Below are 27,024 nucleotides of genomic sequence, written 5' to 3' on the forward strand. Positions count from 1 at the left end.
CCCGCTATACCCCAATCAAAAAGAAGATATTGGCGGCATATGAGGGGGTTCGAGCTGCTGCGGAAGTGGTTGGCACTGAAGCACAGCTCCTCTTAGCATCTCGACTGCCGGTGCTGGGCTGGATGTTGACAGAAAGGGTCCCTGCCACACATCATGCAACTGATGCTACATGGAGTAAGTGGATTGCACTGATCACACAGTTTGTTTCCCATTTGAACAAAAAGTAATGTTTTTCAAATCAGAGGATATTCTAGAATACTCTGATGTGCTGTTAAATATCTCCATTTTTTATGGCTAGGTGCAAACAGACCTGTCAGGCAGCCAAACAAGTCAGGTACCGCTACATGGAGTAAAAGCTGGAATGGAGTTGCTTGGCTCAGGGGTGATTTACATCCCCTTCTCCCAATGCCCACCACAGGAAGGCTAGAGGAGCTCCCTGATCACAAAGCCCTTGCCTGGTTTTTGCCCCCCAACACCTCAGCTGTACCTCAGTGCATGAGCCAGCCCCGGACCAACCCCGCCTGAAGCCCCACCTGGGGCAAGCCCAGCCCCGCGCTACAGACCTGCTGCGGACCAGCCAGGCCCTGGCCCCCCCAAACCGCGGCAGGGCAGGCAGAGGCATCCAGCTGACCATCCAGTCTCTCCCTACTGCACCCCAGCGCCACCCCAACGTCAAGTCCCTGGCACCCGTTGCTAGGCGACAGGGCTGGCAGCCCCAGCTAGGCCCCGGCCTACTGCCTGTCCCGGCCAATACCGGCCCTTCCGCAGCCACAGGCCGGGCCCAGCTGTGCCAACACAGCCCCACACAGGGGCAGCGGGAGGGCCTGGGGACGCAGGGAGGGCTGAGCCCACACACAGCTCAGCACAGGAGTGGCCAGGCCCAGTCAACACCACATTTCTTTCCCCCTCGGCTCCTTCCCCCTAGAGTAGCCTGTTCTCAACAACAAGACAGGCACACAAGCTGGTCAAAAAACACAGCATGGGGGTCGGAGGGGGTGCCGTGGCCACAAAGTCCCCCTCACTGTTGACCGGCAGTCACAAAAAGGACAACGCTGCACAGAGAGGGGATTTGGCCAAGCCTTGCAATGCTCTTCCATGTCAGTATCAACAATGTTCACGTTGACTCCCCTCAGCAAAAATATCAAGGAATAAACTTGGTAAAACCCCACAGTGGAGCCTAGAGAAATCTCCTCTTCCCTTGTTGTCCACACACAACTGTGGTTCAGCACAGGCAAAATACCTGTTGTGGGATCCACAGCGACAGTGTCTGGTTGATGCATTATTTAATAGACATACTAATAACCAGTTAAAGTGTTAGAGGAGGGAAAAAAAAAAAAACAAAACAAAACACCACACTCAGAATCCACCTGTTAAACACCCCACGTATATAAATTATGATCTTTGTTGAGCTCTTTGAGATCTGCTGATTACAAGTGCAACACAAAAGGATTTCACCTTTCTAACAACAAATCTCAGTCATCCGACACGGGGAAAATACTACTTAAAAATCCCACTCGTGTGCTTCAGCTTCTTGCACATCTGGATCTTCAGAGTGTCAAGAGCTCAGGAAAGTTCCCACTTTCTGGCCTTTCCCAGATTTTGATCTTTCTCACCACAGGCATGTCCTTTGGCAGTGCCCAGCATACAAGAGCCCTGAGGAAAACCCAGGAGCAAAGCCCAGCTGTACAAGGGGCTGACGCAAAGGGCACGGCCTTTCTCCAGGGCTGAACTGAACGGGGTGACTTTATGGCCCTTTGGCAGTGGTTACCACGGGCACAGGGAAGTGTGGCTACAAGGGCTTCGGCCAAACTGCGCAAGGATGTACAACAAAGGGAAAATCACAGCTATTCTTGTCTTTTGAGGCTACAACTGACATTTCTGTTGAATCTCACTAAAAATCAAGGCTGGAAAAGCTGCCTGGGGCCGGTTAAAACTTCCAGACTGCTGACGGGCAGGTCTGGCTCTGCGGCAGAGGGGTTTAGGGCATCAGCATCCCACCGGGGAGACACAAGGGAGAAAAAACAACAAATGCTGCAGGAACCATGAAAACAAATGCTCCCGCATAACTCAATCACACACGCTGGTGTCTGAAACAGAAAGCATGTCGGTGGCCCAAGCATGTACACCAGCCCCACCGGACCCGCGTGGTTCCACCATGTCCCCAGAGCAACATGGTTTGTCACAGTGGGATAACAAGGAACTACGAGGCAGGAGGAGGAAAGGAACATTAAATTGAAAATTCATTAATTTAGTTTGAAAATTAAGTCACGTGAACTAGTGAGGTAAACTTCAGTTGCCACTGAAATACTCAAAGAAATAAATTCTCCAAGAGTTCACATGTATTCAGGCAATCACAACACACAAAACCAACAAAGCGGGAACTGTGAGAAAGGAGCTACATGTCCCCAAATTCTGCAAATGGGTCCTTAAAGGGAAAGCAACGACCAAGCTGGGCACCGCCAGAACTAAACCTGCTCAGGGAGCTCCCGCTTGGTTCAGAGGTGATTTACGTCCCCTTCTCCCCATGCCCACCACCGGAAGGCTGGAGGAGCTCCCCGATCACAAAGCCCTTGCCTGGTTTCTGCCCCCCAACCCCTCAGTCCATACCTCAGTGCGTGAACCAGCCTTCATTTACTCCACACAAATAATGCCGCCTGAAGGACACATCTGGAATATGCTTACATTCATGAACCTTCTCACATGCCCCTTACTTCAACACTGAAACAACCCTGTTAGTTTCCAAACGCCAAGGCGGGGGGGCGTAATGACCACTTCTGAGGTGGAAACAGACAGCACCTGAGCTCCCCTCAGCCTCCCAACCTCTGACCTGCTGAAGCCTCAGCCTTCAAACACCCATTGTGACATCCCACTTCCCACAGCCTGCAGCACGGCTGGTGCCCGTGGCAGCCCTCACAGCAGGGCCGGGCGCAGGCGCCGCACCGCACCTCCGGGCAGGACCAGCCGCCCGCCGCTCCCCGGGGGAAAGCGGCTTTGTCCCCTCGCCGGTACCTGGGGACAAGCTGTCCGCTCCCCCGGCCGTCCTCCTCGAAGACGCCGCGGTCCTCCTCCGCCTCCTTCTCCTCAGGGCCGCGCCGCTCCCGGCGGCTCCTCGGCGCGGGCGCGGCTGTTGCCGCCAACGGCCCCCGCGCCTCGCGCCGGCCGTTACCGCCCGAAGTTTCCCGAAGCGGCGCGTGCAGCCGCCGCCAGAGGGGAGGCGGGGCAGAGGGCGCCCAGCGGCACGACGGGAATGGGGGAAAAACACATCAAAAAAGCTTCAGGAATCACGAAAACCAAACCGTCGGGCTGTTGGCTGAAACGGAGAGGGTGTCTGTGGTGCCAGGAGGTGTTCCGGCCCCGCCATGTCCCCCCGAACAAAAAAAGAAATTCAAAGACATTCTTTCCAAGGGAGGAATTAACCAAGAGTCGATGCATATTCACAAAAAAAAAAAAAAAAAAAAAAAAAAGAAATAAAGAGGGGGCTGTGTAAAAGGAGAAACAGATTAGTTTCCTCCTCTGAGAGCCTCACAGCCTGTCCAGGGCAGGTACCTGGATGGGGACTCCCGAAAGCCTCCACACACTCCCCACCTGATTCCCAGAAACAGACTAATTACTCAATTACTGATATCTGAGGGTAAACCTCTCTCAGAGCCATGCCTGGGCTGGGGTGTCCTGTTAGTTCTCATCTGAAATAGTGTCTGTTTGTGAGGGTCACCCTTCAAGACAGAGAGGTGCCAATTAGAAAGCATCCAGAGACGACTACGACTAAGAAGGATCGGGGTTTCATGAAACACAGTCACACGGGATTAATCACAGGCTGAACAGGCTCATTGGTTAATGTCACGAAGAGAAGGCAAAAGAGAGCTGTGTAAGGGCCCTCAAATATCTAAAAGGATGCTGCAAATAAAAAGGGCATTGACTTCTCCCTGTGCTCTGAGTTGAGGGCGAGGAAGAAATGGGCTTGAAATGAAGCAAAGAAAATGCAGTTGGGGTGTTACAGGAAGGGAATTCTGAGGCGTTTTGAAAGAGGTCTGTGGTATCACCAGTTAACAGAAGAAGGAATTACGGTTTGCGCCTCAATGCACAGAACAGAGAGCTTACACATCTTAGCTCTGTCTTGTGAAAACAGATAAGGTGACAGCTGTAGAAAAACACTTCTTATTCACTTCATTTAAAGTACACCATTTCAAAATACTTTGGGGGGAGGGTGGTAAGATTCACCAGCCTATCTTTTTTCAAAGCTAATAAGCATATATTACAGGGTAATTTGATGCAGAGACTCCATAGTGAAATGTTACACTCTGCCTTTTGGAGGCAATTGGCATAGGTGGTCAGAATGTACCTCTTATTGGTTCACTAATATATTTACAGAATAAACTATAGCCAGAGTGAGTGTAATCAGGGGACTGTCTCTAGCCTCAGCCCACTCATTTGTGATGCATTCCTGACTCACTGACAAAATATAGGGTAACTTGACATTTGAGGATCTGCTGAGCATCTGAGTAGTCTCATCTGTATCCCAAACAGAGTGGTTTCAGTCAATATTCCAATATCCTGGAGTTCATCCCTCCAGAAGATTAAAATATATCCTGCTGTTAAGGAAAGAATACAAGAGCAAGAAAGTATGCTTAAACAGAGATAACTTCAGGCTACCAGTATAGAGCAGCTTGACTCTATTTTTTACTTTCCCAGTGTACTGCTTTGGTCATACATTATTTTTGCAGTTCTTGATCTATCATGCAAAACCAATAATTACTTCTCGATTTGCTTTTGTGATTATGTATCTGACTGGGAGCCTCCAGCAACAAAAAGCTATTTCTACTTTCAAAGTAAAGGCTAGTAGCTCCCGAGAGCAGCTTAAATAGCTATTCACAAGATAATGCTACGATGCAGAATGCTTCGGATTGAGGAAAGGTTAGTCACAGAAATCATCAAATGCTGCAAAAACCACTTCAGCAATAGCTTCAGCAAACAGTAAGCCACTGACCAATAGAAGCTGATGTTCTCCACATGTGGAACAGTCGCCCATCATGAATGTTTATATTTTCGATACCTACAATTTTCAAGAGAAGCTTCTGACACAATTGGCAAAAGATGATCCTGCATCTAAAAGCAGTCCAATGCCACTTGGCAGTAATGGCCATTTCATTTTAAGCAGAGAACAGTTTACCACCCGCCTGAAAAGCCTGAGGGTATTTGGATGTCTGTTTTCAGCCACGACAGAGCAATGTTCACAGGGGAACCAGGGCCACACAATGCTTCCCCTGCTGAATTTCAGGACTGTGTCCAAAAAAGTGCCCAATGCACAATACTCCAGTTGTCTGTCCCGAAACATACTAAAACTTTTTACCTTTTCTTCCTTAAAAGCTCAGGGAAGTTGTGAACACATTGAAGGCAATATCTTCCAAAGTCTTTAGAAATCACAGAGACACAGTTACAAGTTTTTCCCACACTATGTTACAGGTTTAATTGTGCAAAAATACAGTCATCAAGACTTCAGCTTTATTGTGAACTGAATACAATTCCAGTGATGTACAAGCATGGAAAGAGGTACTACTGTAATTACAAAGACACCATAATTGCTGAGGCAACCAAGTGGCTTGATACACTGAGATACTCTTAAGTGATTTAGACAACCTGTATTTAACTACTGTACATCAAGAGAATCAAAGAAATGACACCTAAAAGGAAAGCTAGTAGCAGGCTAATGAAGTTTAAGTCTGCACTAACTCAGAAGAACATTAAAAAATTGTTTAGGCGGATTCCCCAGCAATGGCCAAGAATTACTCAGCAATATTGCAACTGGGAAGTATAACTCCTCTTCATTCAATACAGTATATATTGTGTTTCAGCAAAACAAAAGGCTTTCCTAATGCCAATATTTCTTTCAAGTACAGGAAGATGAAGCGTTATCAACCTTTAAAATTGTATTTCAAACTCTGAGACACCAGTGGTGTTTCAAAAGCAATGAGAAAACAAAAAAAAACACTAATACCCCCAAAAAACTCAAAGCTCAGTCTTCTGGCTCCACCACTAATAAAACAAACAAACAAAAAAAAACAACCCACCACTAAAATAATACATATGGACAAGAAAGGCATTGTTGAATCCCCTCGTCCCCATTAAAATCTTCCTGTAATGCCTTACATCACTGAGGAAAAAACAGTTTTCCAAGAAACTCCTCTCCTTGTGCATCCATGTTTTAGCACAACCAGATCAGACATTCATATTGTTGTTCCGTGCAGCTACTTTTTGGTCTTAACGAATGTACGTGCTTCTTGCAAAAGCGTTTCAACATCTTCGTTATCCTTGTCTTCTGAACTTGGTTCCCAGTCAGAGTCTTCATCAGTAGGGTCACACTCCTCTTCCTCATCATCTATAAAGCTGTCGTGAAGGTCATATTCATTTGGCTCATCATCATTGGCACCGTCTTGCTCCACAGTCCTTCTTCCTGTAGGGACAAAATGTCATCTATTCAGGAATCATACACCCAGAACTAAAGTACTTTCATGGTATTTCACAATACTCTCTATTGGCAGGAATCAAAGACTCAGAAACCTCTGCTTACAAGAAATGGTTGCTGTTCGCAGCGTGTTCCTAAACTTTTTTAGACAGCTTGTTTTGCACTGTTCTTTTAATTGCTTGAATATGTTGGCACATTTATACCAATTCCCAGAGGCAGGATAATTCTGCTGTCTGAAGAAGCCTTATCTATCTGACATGGCAGTGTCTATACAAAGCTGCTGCCATGGCAGCACCGCCTTTTCCTTTTATTTATCAGTAGCTGTGAACCTTTAACAACTTTATTTCCACTGCTTTGTGATTTTGGCAGATGCGCGTAACCCTTGCTCTACAAGCCTACGCTGTCTCCTTTTTTCTTACACGTCCACAATTCCTAACTAGCCACAGTCTGTTAATATTCCTATCAAGTGTTGTTCTGCCATTAAGCCATACCTCTGAGTAAATCCACGTTCATTCCTCTTCTTCCTAGCCTCCGATTTTTGCATTCTTATCTCACCTAGAGATAACCTGTCCATTATTTCATACAGATAATTTATCTGTTGAGCAGTTCTTCTCATCTTTCATATGAAACTATCGACACGTATTTTTTTCTGAGCTACAGACCCTAGAGCAAATCATCAACATTTCTATTAACCATAAGCACTTCTTAGCAACTTCTTGCAACCTCAGGTCAGAGCTCCAGGCACTCAAGCTATGAAGCTACGTGTGTGGTGAACAAACAAGAACACCAGTACCTTTTGTAGTCAAATCACACCCTCCATCAGTTACATTTTTCTACTCATGGGAATGTTGCTATTCCAGCATTATCTTATGGTCTGATTAACGTTTTGCACTCTATAGCAACTCTCACCCGAGGTTTTCAAAAGCGTTTACAGCATTAGTCAAATTTCTCAAAGATACACGATTTTATGGGTGAATTGTGCTACAGGGGCACTAAATGACCTCCTAGAATAATGTCAGCCACGCGTGACAGCCAATAATACAACTGAGAAATATCCCATGGCTAGCGATCTATAGTCTTTGAAGGACCGACTGTGTACCACCTAGCAGAAAATCCTGAAAACGCCAACTGTGAATTTGAGCTGGAACCCACTTTTCTGCTTTCTAGTTTATTGTTTACCAGACTTCAGAGGAAATTAATCACGCCCATGTTTACCCATACCTGCAGAATTTCTTACCAGAATCACCGACTGTGGTCCTGCAGAATGAGTTACGTCTTGGAGGGCAGAGGTGAAAACAAAGATGCTAAATACTACAATAAGAACAAAATCCCTCTCCTCAGACTAAGCTTATGAGAATAATAAGCCCAATACCTGCTTAGCAAAGAAAAGCCCTTCTTCACTTTCACACTACCATGGGTGGTATTTTACAACAGAAGTAGGAATTCTGGCAAAATACTGATTACTTCCCTATTTTTCCTACAAATGTATGAGGAGCATACTATGGTTTTCCTCCCCATACATTTAGATTTCAGCAGTGAATGACGCACTTCCTTCCATGTCTTCCCACTCCACCTCTTTCCGCTACAGTTTAAGTCAGCCCCACAGCCCCTACAGCTGCTCATTAAGCACAATTCTGCCTTTTCCCTCGTACCGTATTTATAAAGATGACCTTGAAACTTTCTCTGAAAGTATCCACTCCATGTGGAGAGAAAAGGCTTGCCGACAACCCTTTTCAAAGAGTAATATTTGGAAGTGAGCTGATTAGCTTGCTAGAAAACCTACAAAGAAACATGTAGGGGAATCCTGCATAGTCCATAGCCCCAACAGGTCGTTCACCTAGGTAGCAGCAACATTGTGACATCATTCAGTAGTGACAATTTAATGACAGCATAACTCTAACCTTTTTAGTTCTTGGTGGGTTTTGGTTTTTTTTGCTTCCTCCATTACAACTATTCTCCCGGCAATTAGCCTTAGATTACTTCTCCAAACATAGACCACATTCTCTACAGGCAATCTGCAATCCCTCTGGTAGCAATTAGGCTCAATGTGTCAAATGTCATGTAAATGGTATCCTTCTTTTCTTGGCTGGTAGAGTTTAAATACATTTGTACGGAAATTAATCCTGCTGTGCTTGACAATGCAGTTGTGCCAAATGGCACGAAATAAAGGTTAATAGAGCCTTGACTGTGTGACTGACCTTGCAGGACCTGGTGTGACTGCCTCAGACGTGAACTGGAAAAGCACAACCTTCTACAAGCTTTGTCCTCAAGAGAGCTAAGCAAGCCAGTCAACAAGATGTTGAAAAGAAATAAAAAGCAGGAACTATGAACAGCACTTTAATTAATGAACTCCCTTCTTTTCCCTGGGCATGGAATATCGGTTCTTCCCTGGTTCTTTCTTAATAATAGGAGTTGAATTTGATACATTGAATTTCACTTCTATGTTCGAGTTTTATACGCTTACAAGAGAAGCACTTTTCCATCCGTAGTCACGCTTGGCTGACCACATGCCATGAACTGTACACACAGGATCTACCATTCGGGTAAACAAGGTATTCCTGTGAAAGGCACAGCTACAGTTTAAAACCTTCAAGATTTAGATTTAGAGTAGGAAGGACTTTAGATATGCACACAGTTCAGCTTCCTTCATTATGAAATCTTAACCCCTCACTGCTTTTACAACACTGCTAACAATTCTCACCACGCTGCAATACACATTTCTACAAGGAAGCAGTGACCAAGACGGGGCTGGTACTTGCATCATGGGATGCAGCAAAACAGGCAGGTAACAAATATGCTTCAGAATACGTTAGTGCACATATACAACCACATCGAGCATTCAGTGAGAACAAAAGTGCAAGCATACGTGATAAGGAAATGGGATGGGAAAGAAATTTCTCAGCAGAAAGTATAAAAGCAACCTCTTGCATCCCCCCCAACAGAAACAGAGGCCAGAACACTTTGCCTAGAAAACTAACTACACCTGTTTCCACTTTTATTTATTTTCTCTAGAAGGTAGATCTATTTTGAGGATTTCTTTAGGAAATGCCCAGCCACACCTTGGTGATCTCAAGGAAGATAAGCCAGTTCCCGCTCCCACGTGAGATGCAGCAGTCCCACATCCTCATGCCTTCTTTAGGCTAGTGAAAGTGAAGACAGCACATCATTGGATTTTACGGCTGCTCTTTAAAGCTCACTTTTAAATTATTTTAGAAAAAATAGGAAGCTTCACATGTGGATGCTGAGACACAAAAGAAGCCTGGAAACAGACCTAAAGGATATTTAAAACTGGAGTCTGTGCACCCACAACATGTAGGTTAACACTCTTGGCAGCAGCAAAGCAAGCTGGGTGTGCCACTGGTAAATGGAGGAGATATTCACACACAATATTAAAATTTACACTCAAGAGAGACTCAGCTTGCCTGTGCTACTAACATAATCCTCACTGACAACTAGAAACTAAAGTCAGAAAGATACACATGTGGTTTCCAGTGAAAGCTTCCCCTAATTCAAAGGCATTAACCTTCTTCTACACTTTAGTCCTAACAAGGCAGTATCTTACCTGAAACATCGATACCTCATAGTAAGTATAAGGAAAGCTCATCAGCACACGCATAGACATCACTCAAAAGTTATTTAAAGGTCAGTGCAATGCAGAAGGAATATCTCAATGTTTCAAGAGCAATCGGTCTTTACAGGGCAACCTTAACTAGTTGTGGATGAAATATTGGGTTCCTTTCATCTTATTATGACCCCTGTGTAAGGGAGGAAGAATCGACTTAGTCACACGTGTCTCTCCTTAAAATATTCATTTGCTTTCTTGTCTGCTTCCAGGGAAGTACAGGCATGCCGACCCAGGAAGCCTGGCACAAATCCAGTTTGAGCACTATTACTTGTGAAAAAGCAAGCAGGGTTTTACTAAAATCACAACTACTTTCTCCTCAGGTTAAGTATTATCAAGCCTCTCCAGCACTATTAAGTACCCCAAAACCAAAGCAGATTGGTTGTGTCCCATGCTGATGTGCCCATTCATAACATTAGAACATACCATTTTTTGAAGTTCGTTGTCGGGTTCCTCTTTGAGTTACTAAAGAAAGGAAAGTTATTAGTCAGGACAGAGTACAAGCTCGCGTAAGGGTTATTCATCGAGGTTGTTACAATAGAAGACTGACCTATTAAAATAAATACTGCAATGGTTCTGCTGTATTTACAAGTATAAAAACTATGCTGCTGCCCAAAACGAGCCTTTTTTGTATTGAATGATTCCCAAGAAATTACCCGCATGAACTGTTCTTACTATTATGAACCATGCTATCTGTAGACAAACGTCATCGATACTGGTTGTGGTTTTTAAGTAGAAAATTGGAGCATTTCAAAGCATTTAAATATTTTACACCATTGTTTCCATAAATGCTATTTCTCCTTAGTAATGTCATAAACCCGGTTCTTTAAAGTAGAATACATTATCATTACATTTCCATAACCCTTCTGCTCTGAAGTATTGCTTATTGCATTAGGATTTCAAGTAGAAAAAATCTACAAGCCCAATAATCAAGAAAAAGCATAAAAAATGCAAAGTATCTCTTTGAATTCTTTAACAGCAGACAAAATGTAAACAGTACATTCCCCTGTGTTTTCCAAAAAGACTAGACTGGCATATAAAACACTAGAAAATTTTAGAATAGAAACTCAGATTCAGTTTTAATTATATTGTCTGCAAGCCTCCAGAGAACATATGTGCAAACATTTGTTCTCTCAAAGAAAATCACTGGTCCAAAAACCAAAAATTTAAAGTAAAAAAGGATGACAGACATGCTTGCAATGTTTGTTTTAGATCATCACAAGACTTTAAAATTGTATGTTACCTGAGGATTTCCTATCAAAAGAAAATTAAGAATAAAAAGTAAGTATGAAATCTTAAGATATAAATCTATACAGTTAAAACATAAAATATTTCTGCGTACACATTTTGCTAGGGGGATGGGAGAAAAGTTACAGAAGTAATTTACTGCAGTACCCATTTGAAATGTCGAGAAATACTTCAGTAACAAATATATTCCCTATTTTTATTGTAATGTTCCAGATCTGAATGGAGGAAGTCGAATACAGAGATCCGGTAATATCGTACTATACCATGTTTAATTTTCAATAAAACCTATTAAACTCATGAAAATAGCCACACAGCTTTTTTTGTCAGAATGTAAGATACAAAGCATACAAACTGTGTCAATTATGTCTGACCCCGGCCACCTCACTTCAGTTGAAAAATATTTGAAAAAGTGAGCGCAAGTTTACAGTGGCCAAGCAACCTTCCTTATCTCAGACAAGGGCAAGACCTCGTATTTAAGAAGCGCAAGGGTGCAGGGCAATACAAAGTAAGCTGCAAATGCAGTGTTTTTCACTAACGGTAGCTGAAAGCATTTTAGTCCAAATTTTTGGTATCCATTACTGGTGTTGGAGTTTCACTCCCCAACGCTTTGAGCTACATCCAACAACTTGGCTTACCTGGAGGTACACTGTGCTTGTATTCTAGCTTGTGCTGTGGATTCTTCCTGCAAAGAAGAAAACAGGAACAGCTTGATTTGTCACCTTGTTCCACACTTAACAAGCCCGGAACTCCCTGGTATTTTATGGATAACGTTAATTTCTTTTTAAAATTGAATTCTGTGACCAGTGCCTTACTGCAGTCTCTCTTACAGAATGTAGGCTGGGGAAAAAAAAAAATCAGGTTAAATAGGAGTTCCTCTTGTTTCAGCATTTAAAAAAAAAAAAAAAAAAAAGATGGCTGATCAAAACAAAGAGATGAGATGAGACAGTTTTCAAAGTTGTATAATAAGATGCATTTGTTCAGCATAGTAAGAACTGATCCAGTTACTTACTCTCATTAAAAATGAAACCAGAACTTAACTTCTGGCCCATTAAGTACAATGCATGCACAGTGCATTACAGGTCTGAGACGTCCAGGCATAGCTTCCACATTCTGAAACATAATGCTACAAATTAAATAGTTTGGGAAAATTAAAGAGTTTGGAAAGAACTGCTTATCTTAAAGGTCTTGGGGAGAGGCCACAAAAGGATTCTTCAGAGAGATTACTCACTTCTGCAATATGCTGCTGCAATCCAGCAAAGTCAGTTTACAAGTTTCTGTCTTCTATAAAAAAGAGCATCAAAGCAATGAAAGAAAACTTACAGTCAACTTCCTCTTGGATCTGCAATACATGTCCTCCTCATTCAGGCTGTGATCCAGGTCATTAACACACTGATTATCTCCCGCCCCCAGTTATCCAATACTTCTCTAATGTTTTAACTTGGTCCAACATACACTGTGCTAACCTGCGTTGTTTGAGGCTTTTCTCAGGGCTGCATATTAAAATAGTTTTAACTCGATTTATTTTTGTGCAGAAAAAAATAATCTAACTTCGGAAGAAAACCAGTTCAGTTGTACTAATTTTTGCTTCTGAAAATAAGCAACTATTAAAGGCCACTATTTAAGAATGACATACCATGTGGCATTCCTTGAAACTTGAGATTAATTTCTGCAACTGCAGAAGTTTCTGTATATTTTACAAAACCTGCTGTGAAGACTGCCTTGTAAAATCACTTGCATATTTATGTTTTCTTATTCTTCAGAGTAATACAGTTAGTCTTCAGCAGAAAAATCTTATTTTTGTCTAACTTGTGACAAATTCACACGCTCCAAGTTGATTTACAATTCTACAGCTACTGCCATCCCAAATTACCTAATGTGTGTATTACATAGAAGTGATAGTTCTCTGAATAAAAAAATGGAAATACAGCTGCCTATTAAATACACTGCAGTGGAACAAAAAGAATCGCCTATGTCAGTGTTTTACTACTATCATCAGCATCAGACCAGTATATCTCAGCTCAAGGCATAGCATTCAGATAATTTATTTTTGCTCCCTTCATAGTAGCCAACAGATAAAGACAACAAAAATAAAAAAAAAAACCCCAAACTTCAAATTGCATCTGTTGCTTTGTTGAAAGAATTATCATTGCTTCATGGTGCCTCCTTTCCTCTACCCCCAAGGAATGAAACACAGATTAAGAAATGATCAACTAATCCAGATAAGACAATCTCTGTGCTGTAAGGAGAGAGCTTTGGTTTGGACGTAGCATCCATTCTACTCCTGAAAAGTACGTTGGCAATTTCATTACTGGAATAAACCCAGATGTCTTGTCCTCAGATGAGAAATTCACTTCATAGAGGTTTTTCGGAAGAGAAACACTTTTTGCATTAGCTGAATATAACATGGCTTTGTCTTAAAAGCTACCCTCACTTTGTTACATTTCATAGAGAACACGCTCTTTAGGATCATCACACATTCTGGGAGAGGGAGGAGAAAATGTTTCTGCTCAGGCAAATCTTTATTAACAGCAGCTGTTAATTTCCATAGGCCCCCCATAGAAGTGCTATTGCCTCAAAATATATCCTTTTGTCCATTGTTTCAATTACACAGCAGTCATCAAAACTCTGCTAAATAAAAGTATAAAACCTAGACACTGAGAAACAACATGGAATAAAAACAATCTTTTGAAGTAAATCAACAGTGCTTAAAAGAAACTGCAGTCAGCCATAACTGGATTTTATTGTTGTTACCTATATCATGCTTTCTAACAAATCAAACAGTGATTATAAAATAGAGTTTTTGTACAAAGTCTCAACAAATACATTATCAAAATCTAAACTAAAAGTTACATGTCAAGAACAACATGTAACTATACATTATTGTTTATATAAAAAAGAACGGTCTACTACATGTTGACAAGTGAAAAAGTATTGATCTCTAGGTCACTGAATAGGTTCCAAAAGTCAAGTTTTCATGTTCACCAGCTGAAATCACTAACAAATATTTTGCACAGACTTTGGTACTTTAAAGGCAGCAGTCTGTCCATAGTAGATTTCAGAAGGCAGCGAGACTTTAGAAAGAGCCATAATGATAGGCTACTCTCAAGATTTTACACCAAGAATTGCTCATTATTTTACTGTCATTTTGTAACTCCAATAACAGTCTTAACCTGTAAAACAAGAAAAGCCGTTTTGTACAGTGTTTCTTACCTATAACAAGCTGTTCCATATGGACATTCAGGCCGGTTATCATTGTTATCCTGAGTTACAATCTCCATTTCATGATAGTCATCATCATTAGGGTGACTGAACTGCTGAAAGTGAATGGGATTCTTCCTGCAAAAGACAAATATATATGGAGAACTGACTGTTCCATTTAAACACAAGAAGGGGAGATAAGAAAGGTGTTACTGAATCAGCGACAACTCATTTTTCTGTGGTTACATAAAAAAAGAGCTCTTAATGTTTAACTTCACGCAGAATGTAAGACCTACTTTCATGGTACCAGAAGAAAAGCTTTGTCTCTGCACAGGCTGCAAAGGAGGTTAAAACAGGAATTTTCCTATTTGCCATCGGCTTTAAGTTTTAGATCTCCAAAACGAATACAATCTACTGATGTAGTCATATAGCATGAATCTTGCTCAGTAGACAAGTTGCTCAGTTACAACTCCCTCTGGAGTATCGAAGTGCAATGGAAACTTCTACGTGAAGTCTTAGCACAAGTTGGAAGGGCCAACACAAGGCAGCTGAAGAGCTGCAGTACTAAAGACTCCTCACATCTTTGGGTTATCGCATATTAGCTTCAGGCAATCTGCCCCAACTATTATTTCTGTTCTGTATGCAAATTACTACTCACTTGAATACTTCAAATGTCAACATATTATTCCAGGTGGAGCAGTCTATTGGATATTACGTTATGCTGTTGAGTTTGGTTGCCTACCATGACGTTCTATTTGAAAAATCAAATTACAACGATGACATAAAGTTGTACAATAACATGTTGTACATGACAGCTCTGCATGTAGTTGAGTCACACCAATGTTAGTGATGAGAGCACATCCATGACTTTTTGCTCTATGACACTTACACAGTTGAATCCAAGGGGAGGCAAGTAGTGAATACAAATGTATGCATCATTAAAAGAACACTTCTACTGCTTCTAGGCAGTATGTTTGGACACACCATACAAGACAAGGCAGCTAATAACAACACTACTTAGAGAAGAGTTTGCATTATAAAACTTCGGTAAGTGATGTTAAAAAGAACACAGAAAAACAGGTTACAACTTCAGGAGAAGTTCGCGTGACAAACCAAAACATACTACAAAAATTATGTCAAAGCAAACATACCAGTACCAAAAGCAAATCTACTTTTCCCCCATGATTTCTTTTAGTCACACTTTTTTTCCAAGCATAATATTTAAGAGCATGGAATGTGAGTTATTTTAATAAATTATTTTCCAAGAGACGTCTACAAAATACTCCAGTGATTTACCACACTAATTCCCAGAGTACACAATCTTCAATGTGTTTGTGCAAATTATAAAAGCACGCTTCTTGCCTCAAGCAAGAGGAATGACAACTTTAAACTGCAGAGTGATTACTGCTTTACTTTACACTTGTTTCAGCTGCATTTAGAAACACAAAGCCAGAAAAACATTATGTATCTAGTTACACACACAACAGCTTCCTCGATGATCACAGGCATTCTTTCCTTTAGATTCACAACTACCTCTTATGAACTTTATAGGAAACAGCCAATGTTGATTTCAGCATCTCAACTACTACCATAAGGGGAAAAAAAAAAAAGCTTCCATGAAAAATGATTGCTTAAGTACTGTGAGCTTTACTAGCCATTCAGGCCTCCTTCTAGGCATTCAAAAACTATTAGTTATTTAGTATTAATACTTCAAATCTCCATTTGCCTGCTATCTTTCACTCAGGAAACTAAACAAGCAAGCTACAGATAAACTCTTCCATGAGCTACTTATCAAAGACCCAGCACCCCTTGGATCTATTTACATAGGTGACAAACTTCTTGTCCTGGTCTTTTCTGTTAATTGCTGCAAACTGTAGGGTAAGTAAATATTGTTTCACTAGAAATCATTGCAAGATTGCATTTACCAGTCACTTAATCTACCACGAGTTCTCAGGAAATGTCACTTACACCAAATTCAGGCTGGCTGCCTACTTATTTTCTCATTTAAAAATAAATGGGATGAAACCAAGTCATTTTAGAGGCTACTTGCTTTGTTTTCTCAAGGCGTGAAGCCAGCTTATTAGCAATATCAGCAAGAATTTTGAGTCATTTGAGACACAATTCATCTTCTCAAAGGGATACAGAAGCAACTAATGTTCTGTGAAATAATTTTTATATTTACTCCTACAATAGGATACATACAGCATCATAGTCACCAAGGAAAAAAGGTCTAATAGCTGTCACTTAGCCAAACTATTGTATTTTAGGAGATATCCGTTTCCTTGCAAAAATTTACTTTGAAACCTACTTGGACAACACCAAACAGCCCTTATTGGAGGAGAGGGGGGGAAAAAAAAAAAAAAAAGAAAGAAAAAGAAAGTAGTAGGGGAGGAAGGAGGAGGAGAAACAAAAGGGTCTCGATGTACACTCCCTATCACAAGGCTTCAGGATTCTTTAGGCCAGTGGATGATGCTCCTCAAATTATACATTACCTATGAAACATCTTAAACACGTTGTACTTCAGATGCTCAGGACCAGTAGAAACATCATATTTTATATCACCTTGACCTGGATAATTTGTACTTATTCCTCTTCTATGTGTTGTGCAATGATATCCAGCCAAATAAATAGAAGCAAAGAAGTGCATAGCTTATATTAAGCAAACATTTTCCATTCTTGCAAAAATGCAAAGCTTCTTCCTTTTGTTAAGGGTTTGGCTTTTTTGAGTGGGTTTTTTTTTTTTTTGTTAGGGTTTGAGGGTTTTGGTTTGGTTTTTTTTTTTAGACACAAGATTTGAGTTGTAAGAGCAAAACATCTATCACACCATGAGTTGCACTCCAAAGTTAGTTTCACAACAAAACCTCGCTGCACAGGAATATGTTATTCATTTGATCAAAACAATATCATTAAGCTTTACTCACACAAAAAAACAACCAATTAAAAGCCTATTTTAAGGATAAAGTTTTATAAAGGATTTGCCTTCTCATAACCATACAGAGTTACTGCAACTTTGCTTTCACGGAAGCTCTGAGTTTGTGTACTCACACCTCAAGATGCAGAAAATTACACAAATAAAGATTACACAAATAATTCAGAATCAATGCAGTTATCTCAAGCAGACCAAAAGCAACTTAAAAGCTTTTTCTAAAGCAAGTCTAACTGATCAGGTTAGAATCCCTGGCTCTTCACAACCATATGCAGAAGACCCCTGACATTTCAAGGGCTTATTTTCTCAGCTACTAAAGAAACTGATAGTGAAGATATAATGAATTGCCAGCAGTAGTTATAAAGCCATAGACTTCAAGCCTGAAGTTATGCTACAACTGCGCTTAAGATGTTTGTAAGTTTTAAATTGTAAGTCTTATTAGAAGACAGGACTCAAAAAGACAGATAGAGGTCTTCAGCTGCCAGATTTAAAAGCTTAAGGTGAAAGGAAAAATACTTATTTTCACAAACAAACAAAAAGCAAAGTGTTTAAAAGAACGCACATACAAATCCAAAGGCTGGTTGAGTGTGTCCAGCTTTGACAGCTATGGGGAAGATTTACACCAACTCAGTGTGAACAAAAATTGTGGGTTACAGTTTTAGAGATAAGAGTTCAGATCTACCACACTCTTATGCAGCCCTTGAAAAGGGGGGTTGTGTTTGGATTTATTTTTAATTCCCTATCCTTCCAAGTTCAGAAAAACAAGCAGCAGTCGAGAACACGAACACAAGACAGTATTCAAAGAGCAAGTTCCTTGACAACAAATACAGTCAGATATAACACACACAGAGCACTTTGCCTACTGGTAGTAACAACAGTTTCTTTCAATTTGGTAAAGCTTCAGGCTGCCTCAGAAAGAGAATCTGACGCTGAATGACGATGGCCGGGAGAATCCCTGGAGCGAAAGGTGTGCATCAAGCTCGATTCTTTCCAAAGCAGTGTTTTCAAATTCATAAATGAAGAAAATGAACTATGGGTTACAAAATTACTTCCTAAATGTTTAAGATATGTGTTAGAGAAATATAATGAAATCAACAGAACTAGCATTTAATCTTTTCAATTTGTATTATTTTATTAGGCACCTACCAAAGGTGCCAAAGTCATATCCACAAGGCAAGTATCTCTTAATAGGAGTTTACAAAATAAAGACTAGAACTCTGAAGAGCATTTAGTTATCAGATAAATTACATTTTATGAAGAAGAAACCTCACCTAGAAAAAAAAAAAAACTTTAAGGAAGTGTTATAGTTACGAAAGCAGTACTCATTTAATCGACATCATTTAAGATGTTGATTCCTACAGCACATCTTGTTGGAAGACACCTTTCATAAGGTTCAAGTAATGAAGGAGAGGGAAACCAACTACCCATTGTACTGAAAAGAGCAGTCAAAGCAGCTCCTCTTCCTTAGCAACTCTAAAAACTAGTTTTTGCTCAAGGAAAACACTACACAATGAAAAACTGAATACGCACTCAATGTGTTCCTTCAAAGCACCCATTCATGTCACACTTACATACATCTTCTGTTAAAAATATGGGTAGCGGCAATAACTTGCTTTAATGTAACATAGCTATGCCATTGATGCAGAAAAACTACTTGGTTGTCTTGTATCAAAAGCAAATACTAAGACATAGATTACAAAGCACATTTCTTTTGCTGGTTAGTCTCATGACATTTCCGGCAGATCGAAGCTGATGTTTTTGATACTTCATATTTACAAACTTCTCCAACAGAAGATTTTGTTATGTGTTACTCCAGAGCATTCTTTTTGCTTACAAAGCAATACTTTCCAAAAGTATTGCTGCCAAAATTTTTAGAATAAAGACCCAAGAACAAATGTGCACATACAGACTCCTATTCCATATTAACTGTAGCTAAAATTTGTCTTCCTAAGCATTAGGAATCCTTCAGCATATTAGAGCATTAAATCAGCTTCACTCCCATACAGGGGAAAACTTGCCTTAGCAAAATTAGAAGCAACTGTAGCAAACTAGAGGCTGCATTTGTACTCCTGTGGATGAGTTTAACTGCCTAATAAAACACATTTTCATCATATTATGGGCAAAATTGGAGATATGTGAAAAAAGCTACATGAAAGCTGGAAATCTGATGTGTTTGTTAAAGTAACAGCTTTGTAATGTTGATTTGACACATCAAACATAAACAAGAATCCATTTACTTGCAGGAGTTTGTTTTCTAAACAACCTCACTTGTTTCTATTGTTCAAGCCCTTTGAGGGGAAAAAAAAAAAAAAAAAGGGCGGGGAAGAAAAAAAAAATAAATCACAGGACCCCCTGTTTCCTGGATAAGCCCCATCTTTTTTGCTTACAGAGCTTTATCTAGAGCTCAAAGCCTTGTCCTAAATACAATCCTCAGGTCATTGGTCATTTGCTAGCCTCAGTACCACCTCTAGATTGGTATCTTCTCTTTGATATATCAACACAGGGCACTGGCACTCCAGATCTTTTCTAGGCAGAAAGAACTAGCAGGAGGCCAGGCACTCAGCACTGATGTTTTGAACTTCACTGGACTGTTTGTATCTCACAAAACATTTGTATGACAGATCTTTCACCACGAAGTGAAAGGATATGAGTAGGAGAAAAAAAAGGTTGTTCTGGTTTTAGGGGAGGGACTGAAAGCATTACCAAAAAAAAAAAAAAAAAAAAAAAAAAAAAAAAAAGAGGCAGATTGTAGTTCTTGGTTATTTAGGGATTACAAATAATAAGTATTTTAAATATTCAGACCACAAAGCATGCAATAGCTTCAATAAATACAATCATCTTTCATAAAAGCTTTATCTGCTAACAGAACAAGCCTACAGGGTCTAGGTTGGGCATTTCAACTATTTACATCTCTTCTTCCTGCTGGTACATGTACTGCACACACAGGGTTTTTTTTATTTCTTTTCTTTTTAAAATGGACCTTTGTTTCTTATCCTCATCTTTTAATTTGCTTAAGTACTTCATCCCTTGTTTGGGTTATATTAGCAGTTAGCAAGACATCCTAGCTCCTCCTTTTATACTTTAAAAATTATTGTTACACCATTTGTTTCTCACCAGTCTGCTGATTACCAAAAGATTTTTTTCAAATCAAAGCTTGTAACGACTTTACTGTTTTCTCTTCCATAGTTAATACATTACTTCTTAATAATAAGCTATCTTGAGCTAGTTTTAATTTTGCTTTACCTGTAACAGCCTGTTCCATACATGCAAGGTGTCCTCTTATGCTTGATCTGTTTGGAGCTTTCTGAAGCATCTGCACTTCTGGTTGAATCAGAAATCTCAGTCTTGTAATCCAGATTTGCATCAGGCTCAAGAATCCCTTCCTGGGCACCAAAATATTGGGAAGTCCTGCCCCAGTGAGCTTGTTGGCTTGTAGAACCAGTAATCTGCTCTTTGTTTTCTGTTTCCTCAATTACATTTCTTTTACTGGAGACCTGACCTATTCTTTTAGAACATTTACTGTGCAGCTGCCTATCATTTTTTTCCAGAGAACTTCCAGTGTTTTTTATTCCAGTCTTGCCATTTCCTTCCATGTTTCTCATGGTACTCTCAAGGGGAAATCCAGATGTATTCTGTGGAACAAGGTTACATTTTGAAGGACCTGAAAATTTACACTCTTCAGAATTAAAAGCTTTAAGGTCAAACTCTGCCTCATCTCATCATTCCGGTTTTCAAAATCAGAGAATCGTAGAACAACAGCCAGGCTGTAAGTGACCTCAAAAGATCACGTGGTCCACCCTTTAAAACCTTCTACTCCACTTTCCAAACTGAAGTTAGCTGCAAAATACAGATGCTGAATAAAAGACTCGGGTTAAGAACACACAGACACACCAGTTAAAGAAAAACTTATCCTAGAGCTCCTATCCTCAGCTTCAGTTCGCTCACAACACAGACAGGCTCCTCTCTCAGAACTTCAGTTTGTGAATAGTCCAAGGACTTTAGCTTAAATTAACTTTTAATTGAAAGTACTGCTCCTGAAAAATGAATGGGGGTTATACATGTGAAGATACAGTAGACGTAGAAGAACAGAAGAACATACATTCCTATGCAAGAATCAATTTTAATCCTTTAAGTACCAAGGTATATGAGATCTATATACTTATCTATGTATGGGAGATACATGGGAATTCATTATATACACCTGGAGCTTAATCCCACCCCAATACATCTTAAGTGCTTCAGCTCAGGACTCTAAATCATAAAACAGCTTTGTCTCTAGATACCATCAGGCAACGATTTCACTTCTGACAAACACTGTATTTTAAATTTTTGAACATATGCACACTTAAAATAAGAGATGTGTGCTTTAGAAAAAGAATGAGATACATAACCAAGACAGGAACTTGTCCCAACAACCACGACGTTACCTGGAAGCATACCTGAAGGCTGAACTACTTTTGATACACTACAGAACCATTCAAAGGTCTCTGCTGTCTACCATTTATTATCTAGGTTCCCCTCCAGTAAGTTTATACTTAGTTTACAAGGATGTGTTTGGCAGAGCTGATGGTTTCCTATTTGATTTTGTTCCTTTTGATGCAAGTCTTACAAAACGTTAACCAAAACCAGAAACAATTACATCTGAGCAGCAACTTGATTAAGAAAGGACAAAGTCAGCATTAGCATCAAATCATCCTGACAGCAGCATATTTAGTAAGTCAGCTTGGAGACAAAGATGACTCTCTTATTGAGACTCCCAAAATCAGGCTCAGCAAACAACTGCATCTTAAGAAATTAGTTCTCCTTTTACAAAAGAAGAACTAAATTAATCTAATTTCCCACTCCCACTTGTGCCTTCTCTACTACATAGTTCAATCCATTGCCTATATTGTATATAATGAGACTAAACACTTTCATGTTTGTTATGACTAGTTAAAAATCAGGTTGCAATCAAACAAAACCAGAGACAACATCTCATTGACACTGGTTACAACGAGTATGTGACCTCACTGCCATCTGGCGGCTGCTGGCGCTTAGAAGAATTAAGATTCTTTTCACTTCCTACCCTACAGCAGATTTTCCTCAATCGCCTTAAATATGACAGCAGGAGCATAGTTTTGGTTTTGATACCAAAATTCCAATGTTTTAGAACTCTCTATAATTATTACTTTTGCTTGCACTAACCCATCATTTTGTCTGCAAAGTTCTGAAGGCAATTTCTTGCACTGTGCTTGAGATAAACATGATTTAAGAAATTATTAGGAGAAAGTAAGTAAGGCTTCATACCTAAAAATTACAAAATGAAATAATTCATTACGTAGTCACTCACCTTAGAATTTGACATCAAGAAAACAGCACTGCAGCTGCTATTAATGTACCTAGCCAATGAAGCTCACCACTCTCAGATTAAAAGATAACACTATGTTATATCAAAACTACCCTGAATTAACCTTAAGATTTAATTAAAAAAGAAAACCAACCCCCAGTTGTTTTCAGTGTCAAAAACTGATGCAGCATACCAAATAATAGTATTTTAAGTATGTTATAAGATCCTATAACAGATCCAGGCAATTCTAATGCTAGAGATTAGAAACACCTCCCCAGGTTGTTCACTTCAAGAAAAAGTCAGTGAAAGCCCCGTTTTGCTCTCACCAGAATATGTTCCATCTTTGATAACGAACCTTCTCTTTTCATTATTAGCAGGGTGCTATCAGTAAGCATTTAACTACCTAGAAACGCAGCCGTACTTTAAAGAGGCACAGACACGTTGGCCAGCTGGACTGAAGTGTCTGTTCATCACTGCCATGGATAGTTTTGCATTTCAGTTTGCCTTTTTTTTTCTTTTCTTTTTTTGACTTGAATTTTGAGATAGTGGCATAAGCACACTCCATGATATCTTTCTTCAAAACATTGCAGTTGCTAAGCCACATACCATAATTTTCTGACCGTAGAACTTCACCAACTAGAATGGCACTAGTTTGGGCAAAGTCCGGTGTCGCATTACATCCGTGTCATACCATTACCTATCCCCAAAGGGTTCTCGGTAAAAGAAAGCACACACCAAGCCACTCTTAGGACTAGTACTTCGGCCTGTGTCTTCCAGCCTCTTGCTGTAAAGCTGGAAGTCTGGCATTTCTGGGGAACATTCAGGGCCTAAATCCCAGATCCCGAGAAGGAAGTGCAGAAAACCAAGGCTTCCAGGATGCTTGCTATAGAGCTGTCCGAGGGGCTGGCATTTCAAAACAACTCTTATACAACAGATCACAAGCAGAACACATAGTTACGTTGTAGACCCAATCTTCAACATGACATTGCCAACTACATTCTCATTTTTTTAAATACCATGGTTCAGCCCTGAGCCAAAAAATTACCTGAGATGAAGGGACAGGGATGGAAAGACAGCTCCTTTTCCCTTGATCTTGCTCTTCACCTTCAAAGTCCTCTATAGTTTCTTCAGAAGCTAATCTTTTTTTCTGCTGCACGTTTACTTCTGATTTGAACGATTCCATATTACTTTCTCCCCTTCTTTGGCCTTTTTTCATTCTACTACCTTAAAAGAAAGATAAAAGGGTACTTTTGGAATACAACTTTTCCAATGAAATCCTGACCACATTAGAGAACTAAAGCTACATTGAAGCAGAACAGTATATTCCCTGAATAAAAAAAAAAAAAAAGAACCGAAAGAAAATCAACGTTCATAGGACTGATGACAAAGGAGATAACAGAAGTCAGTCTCTGCCAGCTGCCAGGCACAGAACATGGAAAGAGTAGTAACAAATTAATACTTTCTACCACCACCATTACAATTTAAGAAAATTGTATCAAAGCACATAAATATATATTGGTATGCAAACGTACCACACTGCAAACCTACCTCCTCTCATTACAGGCTCAAAAATCCTCTGAACCAGGAGATCTCTTTCCAGCATCCAAGATGGAAGCACTCTCTTTCTTTGAACAGATTTTGACTGTTCGCTTTCATTATCATCAGAAAGAGGAACCTGAAACAATATTTACTGATTAGTACCTTTTTCCAGTTACAAAGGAGGGGGGAAAAAACTAGATCACAAGTTTATAAACAGTTATGTCCTTCAAACACAGCCTGGATAACTACCTACTTTTTGGATGGTGTCCATTGACTGATTTATTATTTTTTTTTAACATTTCCTACTCACTCAGAAAAACAGTATGTATAGAAACCTTCATGTAGTAAAAAACCCAACCTCCTAAAAACCCAACCTCCTTAGACCTTTGGAATAAACATCTAAAATGCTACAGACTGAAAGTTTCATAGAAGAGCTATATCAGCATCTTGCTGTAGAGTTTCAATGCATAGAAGTAAGAGAAAGAGAAGGTTTAAGAAACAAATGCCTATTTGTCAAAAAAAAACCAAACATAAAAGTCTTGCTAACATTCTCTCAATTCCTTTCTCCAGAAAGGAACCACACTGTAAACAAATTAAATACACCAAAGTCATGTTCAGTACCTACTTATGTACTGAAAGCAACACTATCAGTTTGAATCTCTACCTACTAAAAGGTATGTATCCATCCCAGAAATCTCAGCTACCATAAAGGCTGACGCTTCCTTTGTTGTACATAGCTATCTACTGTACTATGACATTGACCAATGCGTCTCTTTTAGCACTATATTGCTGGATACACAACAGAAGACCTAAGAAAAATCCTGCTGGCTCCATACACACACCCAGACTGTCTGGAAGCCGTTTTCACTCAGCAACATTTAAAAAAAGCAAAAGATTTTTGCTTGGAAGACTCTGTTTTGCTGGACAAGATGCTGGCTGCCAGGGAAAAACAGGAGAGTTATTTATCTGTGGGTTTGGATGGATTTTGACAACACACTCATACAATCACAACTGTATGATTCAAATGAAATGGGCTGCTAGTAAACTATAAACAGATATTACTTATAGCAAACACAAGGCATCTACAGTCCAACCACATGCTCTCCAGATATAAATTTGAGAGGCTTTTAGGCTGGTTGGGAGAACTGTCATTCATTCCCCTTGGCCTTCACAGGTACTTACAGCATGGTTACTGATACCGACCAGGGACCAGAAATGGACTGGGTTCTGTAGTACTCAACTCAGCTATTGTATCATTAGTTTAAAATATTCCTGTAGCAATAGCAATTTTTGTATATTCCAGAGAATCCACTACTGCAGCATAATTATCATAAACATAAATACACAGCAAAAATATATTTATATACTTGTAAAGCATACAATCCTAAATCAATAAAACAATTGCTATTTTGAGCATACAACTGTCAGAGCTTACTTCTCAGAGGCGAGAAAAAAAAAAGGTTTAGAAAACACAACACCTTTACTTCATTGCCAACATATGCTTACAAATATTAAACTTAACTTCAAAATTAAGCACCCACCAAATGTCTGGAAGTAACATCATCTTTTCTCATTTTCGCAGCTGCCTGTATCTCACAGTTGGAACAAGCTGGTTCTATTAACGATGGACTACAAGACAAGACATTTCAACAGGATGAACAGTTGGTGCTTCTTCTGCATCAGTCTCCTGACTTTTTTTTTTCTGAGAAAGCAAATTAACTTTTAGCTAGGCAAACTCATTATGAACATAAACATGTACTTTTCATGTAAACACAGAACGTGGTCTGAATGTTTGCCATAAATACACTTCTAAATTGAAAGTAACATACTCTTATGTCAACTTACTTGCCCTCTTTTCCACCTTCCACTGAACGTATTTTGAACCAAAGATTTTCCAATCGCTGCAGACCCCGACTGTATGATGTTTTGGTTTTTAAGTACATAATTTGTACTAGTCACTGCCGTGGCAAAACTGTGAGAAAGCTGAAACTACAGCTTAGAATTTGCTTTACCGTAAATCAGCGCAACTTCCCAAAACGTGATTCTGTACCGACAGTTAGGTAACAGCATGAAGGTACAGTTTTCAGCATGAGATGCCCAACGCAGCCAGCACTTCTTGGCCAGCTCTCACCAAAGGCCACAAGCCCACAGCTCAGAGGTGCCACCACGTCCTCAGGCGCTGGTTTCCAACCCCGCAGCTCCAAGCCGCCGCGTCTGAACTGCATTCCAGTGGGGAAAGCGCACCCAAACTGCGATTCTTTTTCCTCCACCGCTTTGCCCTTCCGCTACCCAACCCCCTACAATTGGGAGGGAAATTCGGATTAGCGCTGCCCTCGCTGCACAGCACCGTCGGGGAGCCACTGCCGCCCCCTCCACATCATCTCGGGGAAGGAACAAGCCAACCACTCCACTGCCTGGTGAAGAGAAACACCAAAGGCCAAGCTCTGTCCCCCGTCCCCGTCCCCTCAGCCCCTTCCCCAGAGACCCGCACCGGGAGCGGCGAGCGGCCCACAGCGCCGCCGGGGCCGGGGCTACGGCCCCCACCCTTCCCCTCAGGAGAGACTAGGCCGCAGCCGGGTCCCCGCGTTCCACTTCTTCTGAGGGACGGTGTTGGCCTTTACCTCAGGGAGAGCCGCCGCCGCCGCCGGGGCCTACGGGCGCTGGATGATGACGTCGCGCCTCTACGAGACCGAGGGCTGCGGGCG

At 40.5% G+C, this 27,024-nt stretch overlaps 1 protein-coding gene across 1 annotated transcript; it reads right to left on the minus strand.

Moving 5' to 3' along the window:
- Positions 1–5,448: 5,448 nt before the first annotated feature.
- On the minus strand, positions 5,449–26,964 carry APLF (aprataxin and PNKP like factor). The gene is made up of 9 exons (XM_082481750.1): positions 26,941–26,964; positions 25,861–25,948; positions 24,325–24,455; positions 23,826–24,000; positions 20,698–21,086; positions 14,541–14,666; positions 11,966–12,012; positions 10,509–10,547; positions 5,449–6,448 (listed from the first exon to the last, which is right to left on the minus strand). Exons 2-9 carry the CDS (start codon positions 25,891–25,893, stop codon positions 6,243–6,245), a joined length of 1,146 nt encoding a protein of 381 aa, XP_082337876.1. The 5' UTR covers positions 25,894–25,948; positions 26,941–26,964; the 3' UTR covers positions 5,449–6,242.
- Between the last annotated feature and the right edge of the window lie 60 nt (positions 26,965–27,024).

The sequence above is a fragment of the Vanellus vanellus genome (genome assembly GCF_965231255.1).
Source record: "Vanellus vanellus genome assembly, chromosome: 3".
NCBI classification, from domain to species: Eukaryota; Metazoa; Chordata; class Aves; order Charadriiformes; family Charadriidae; genus Vanellus; species Vanellus vanellus.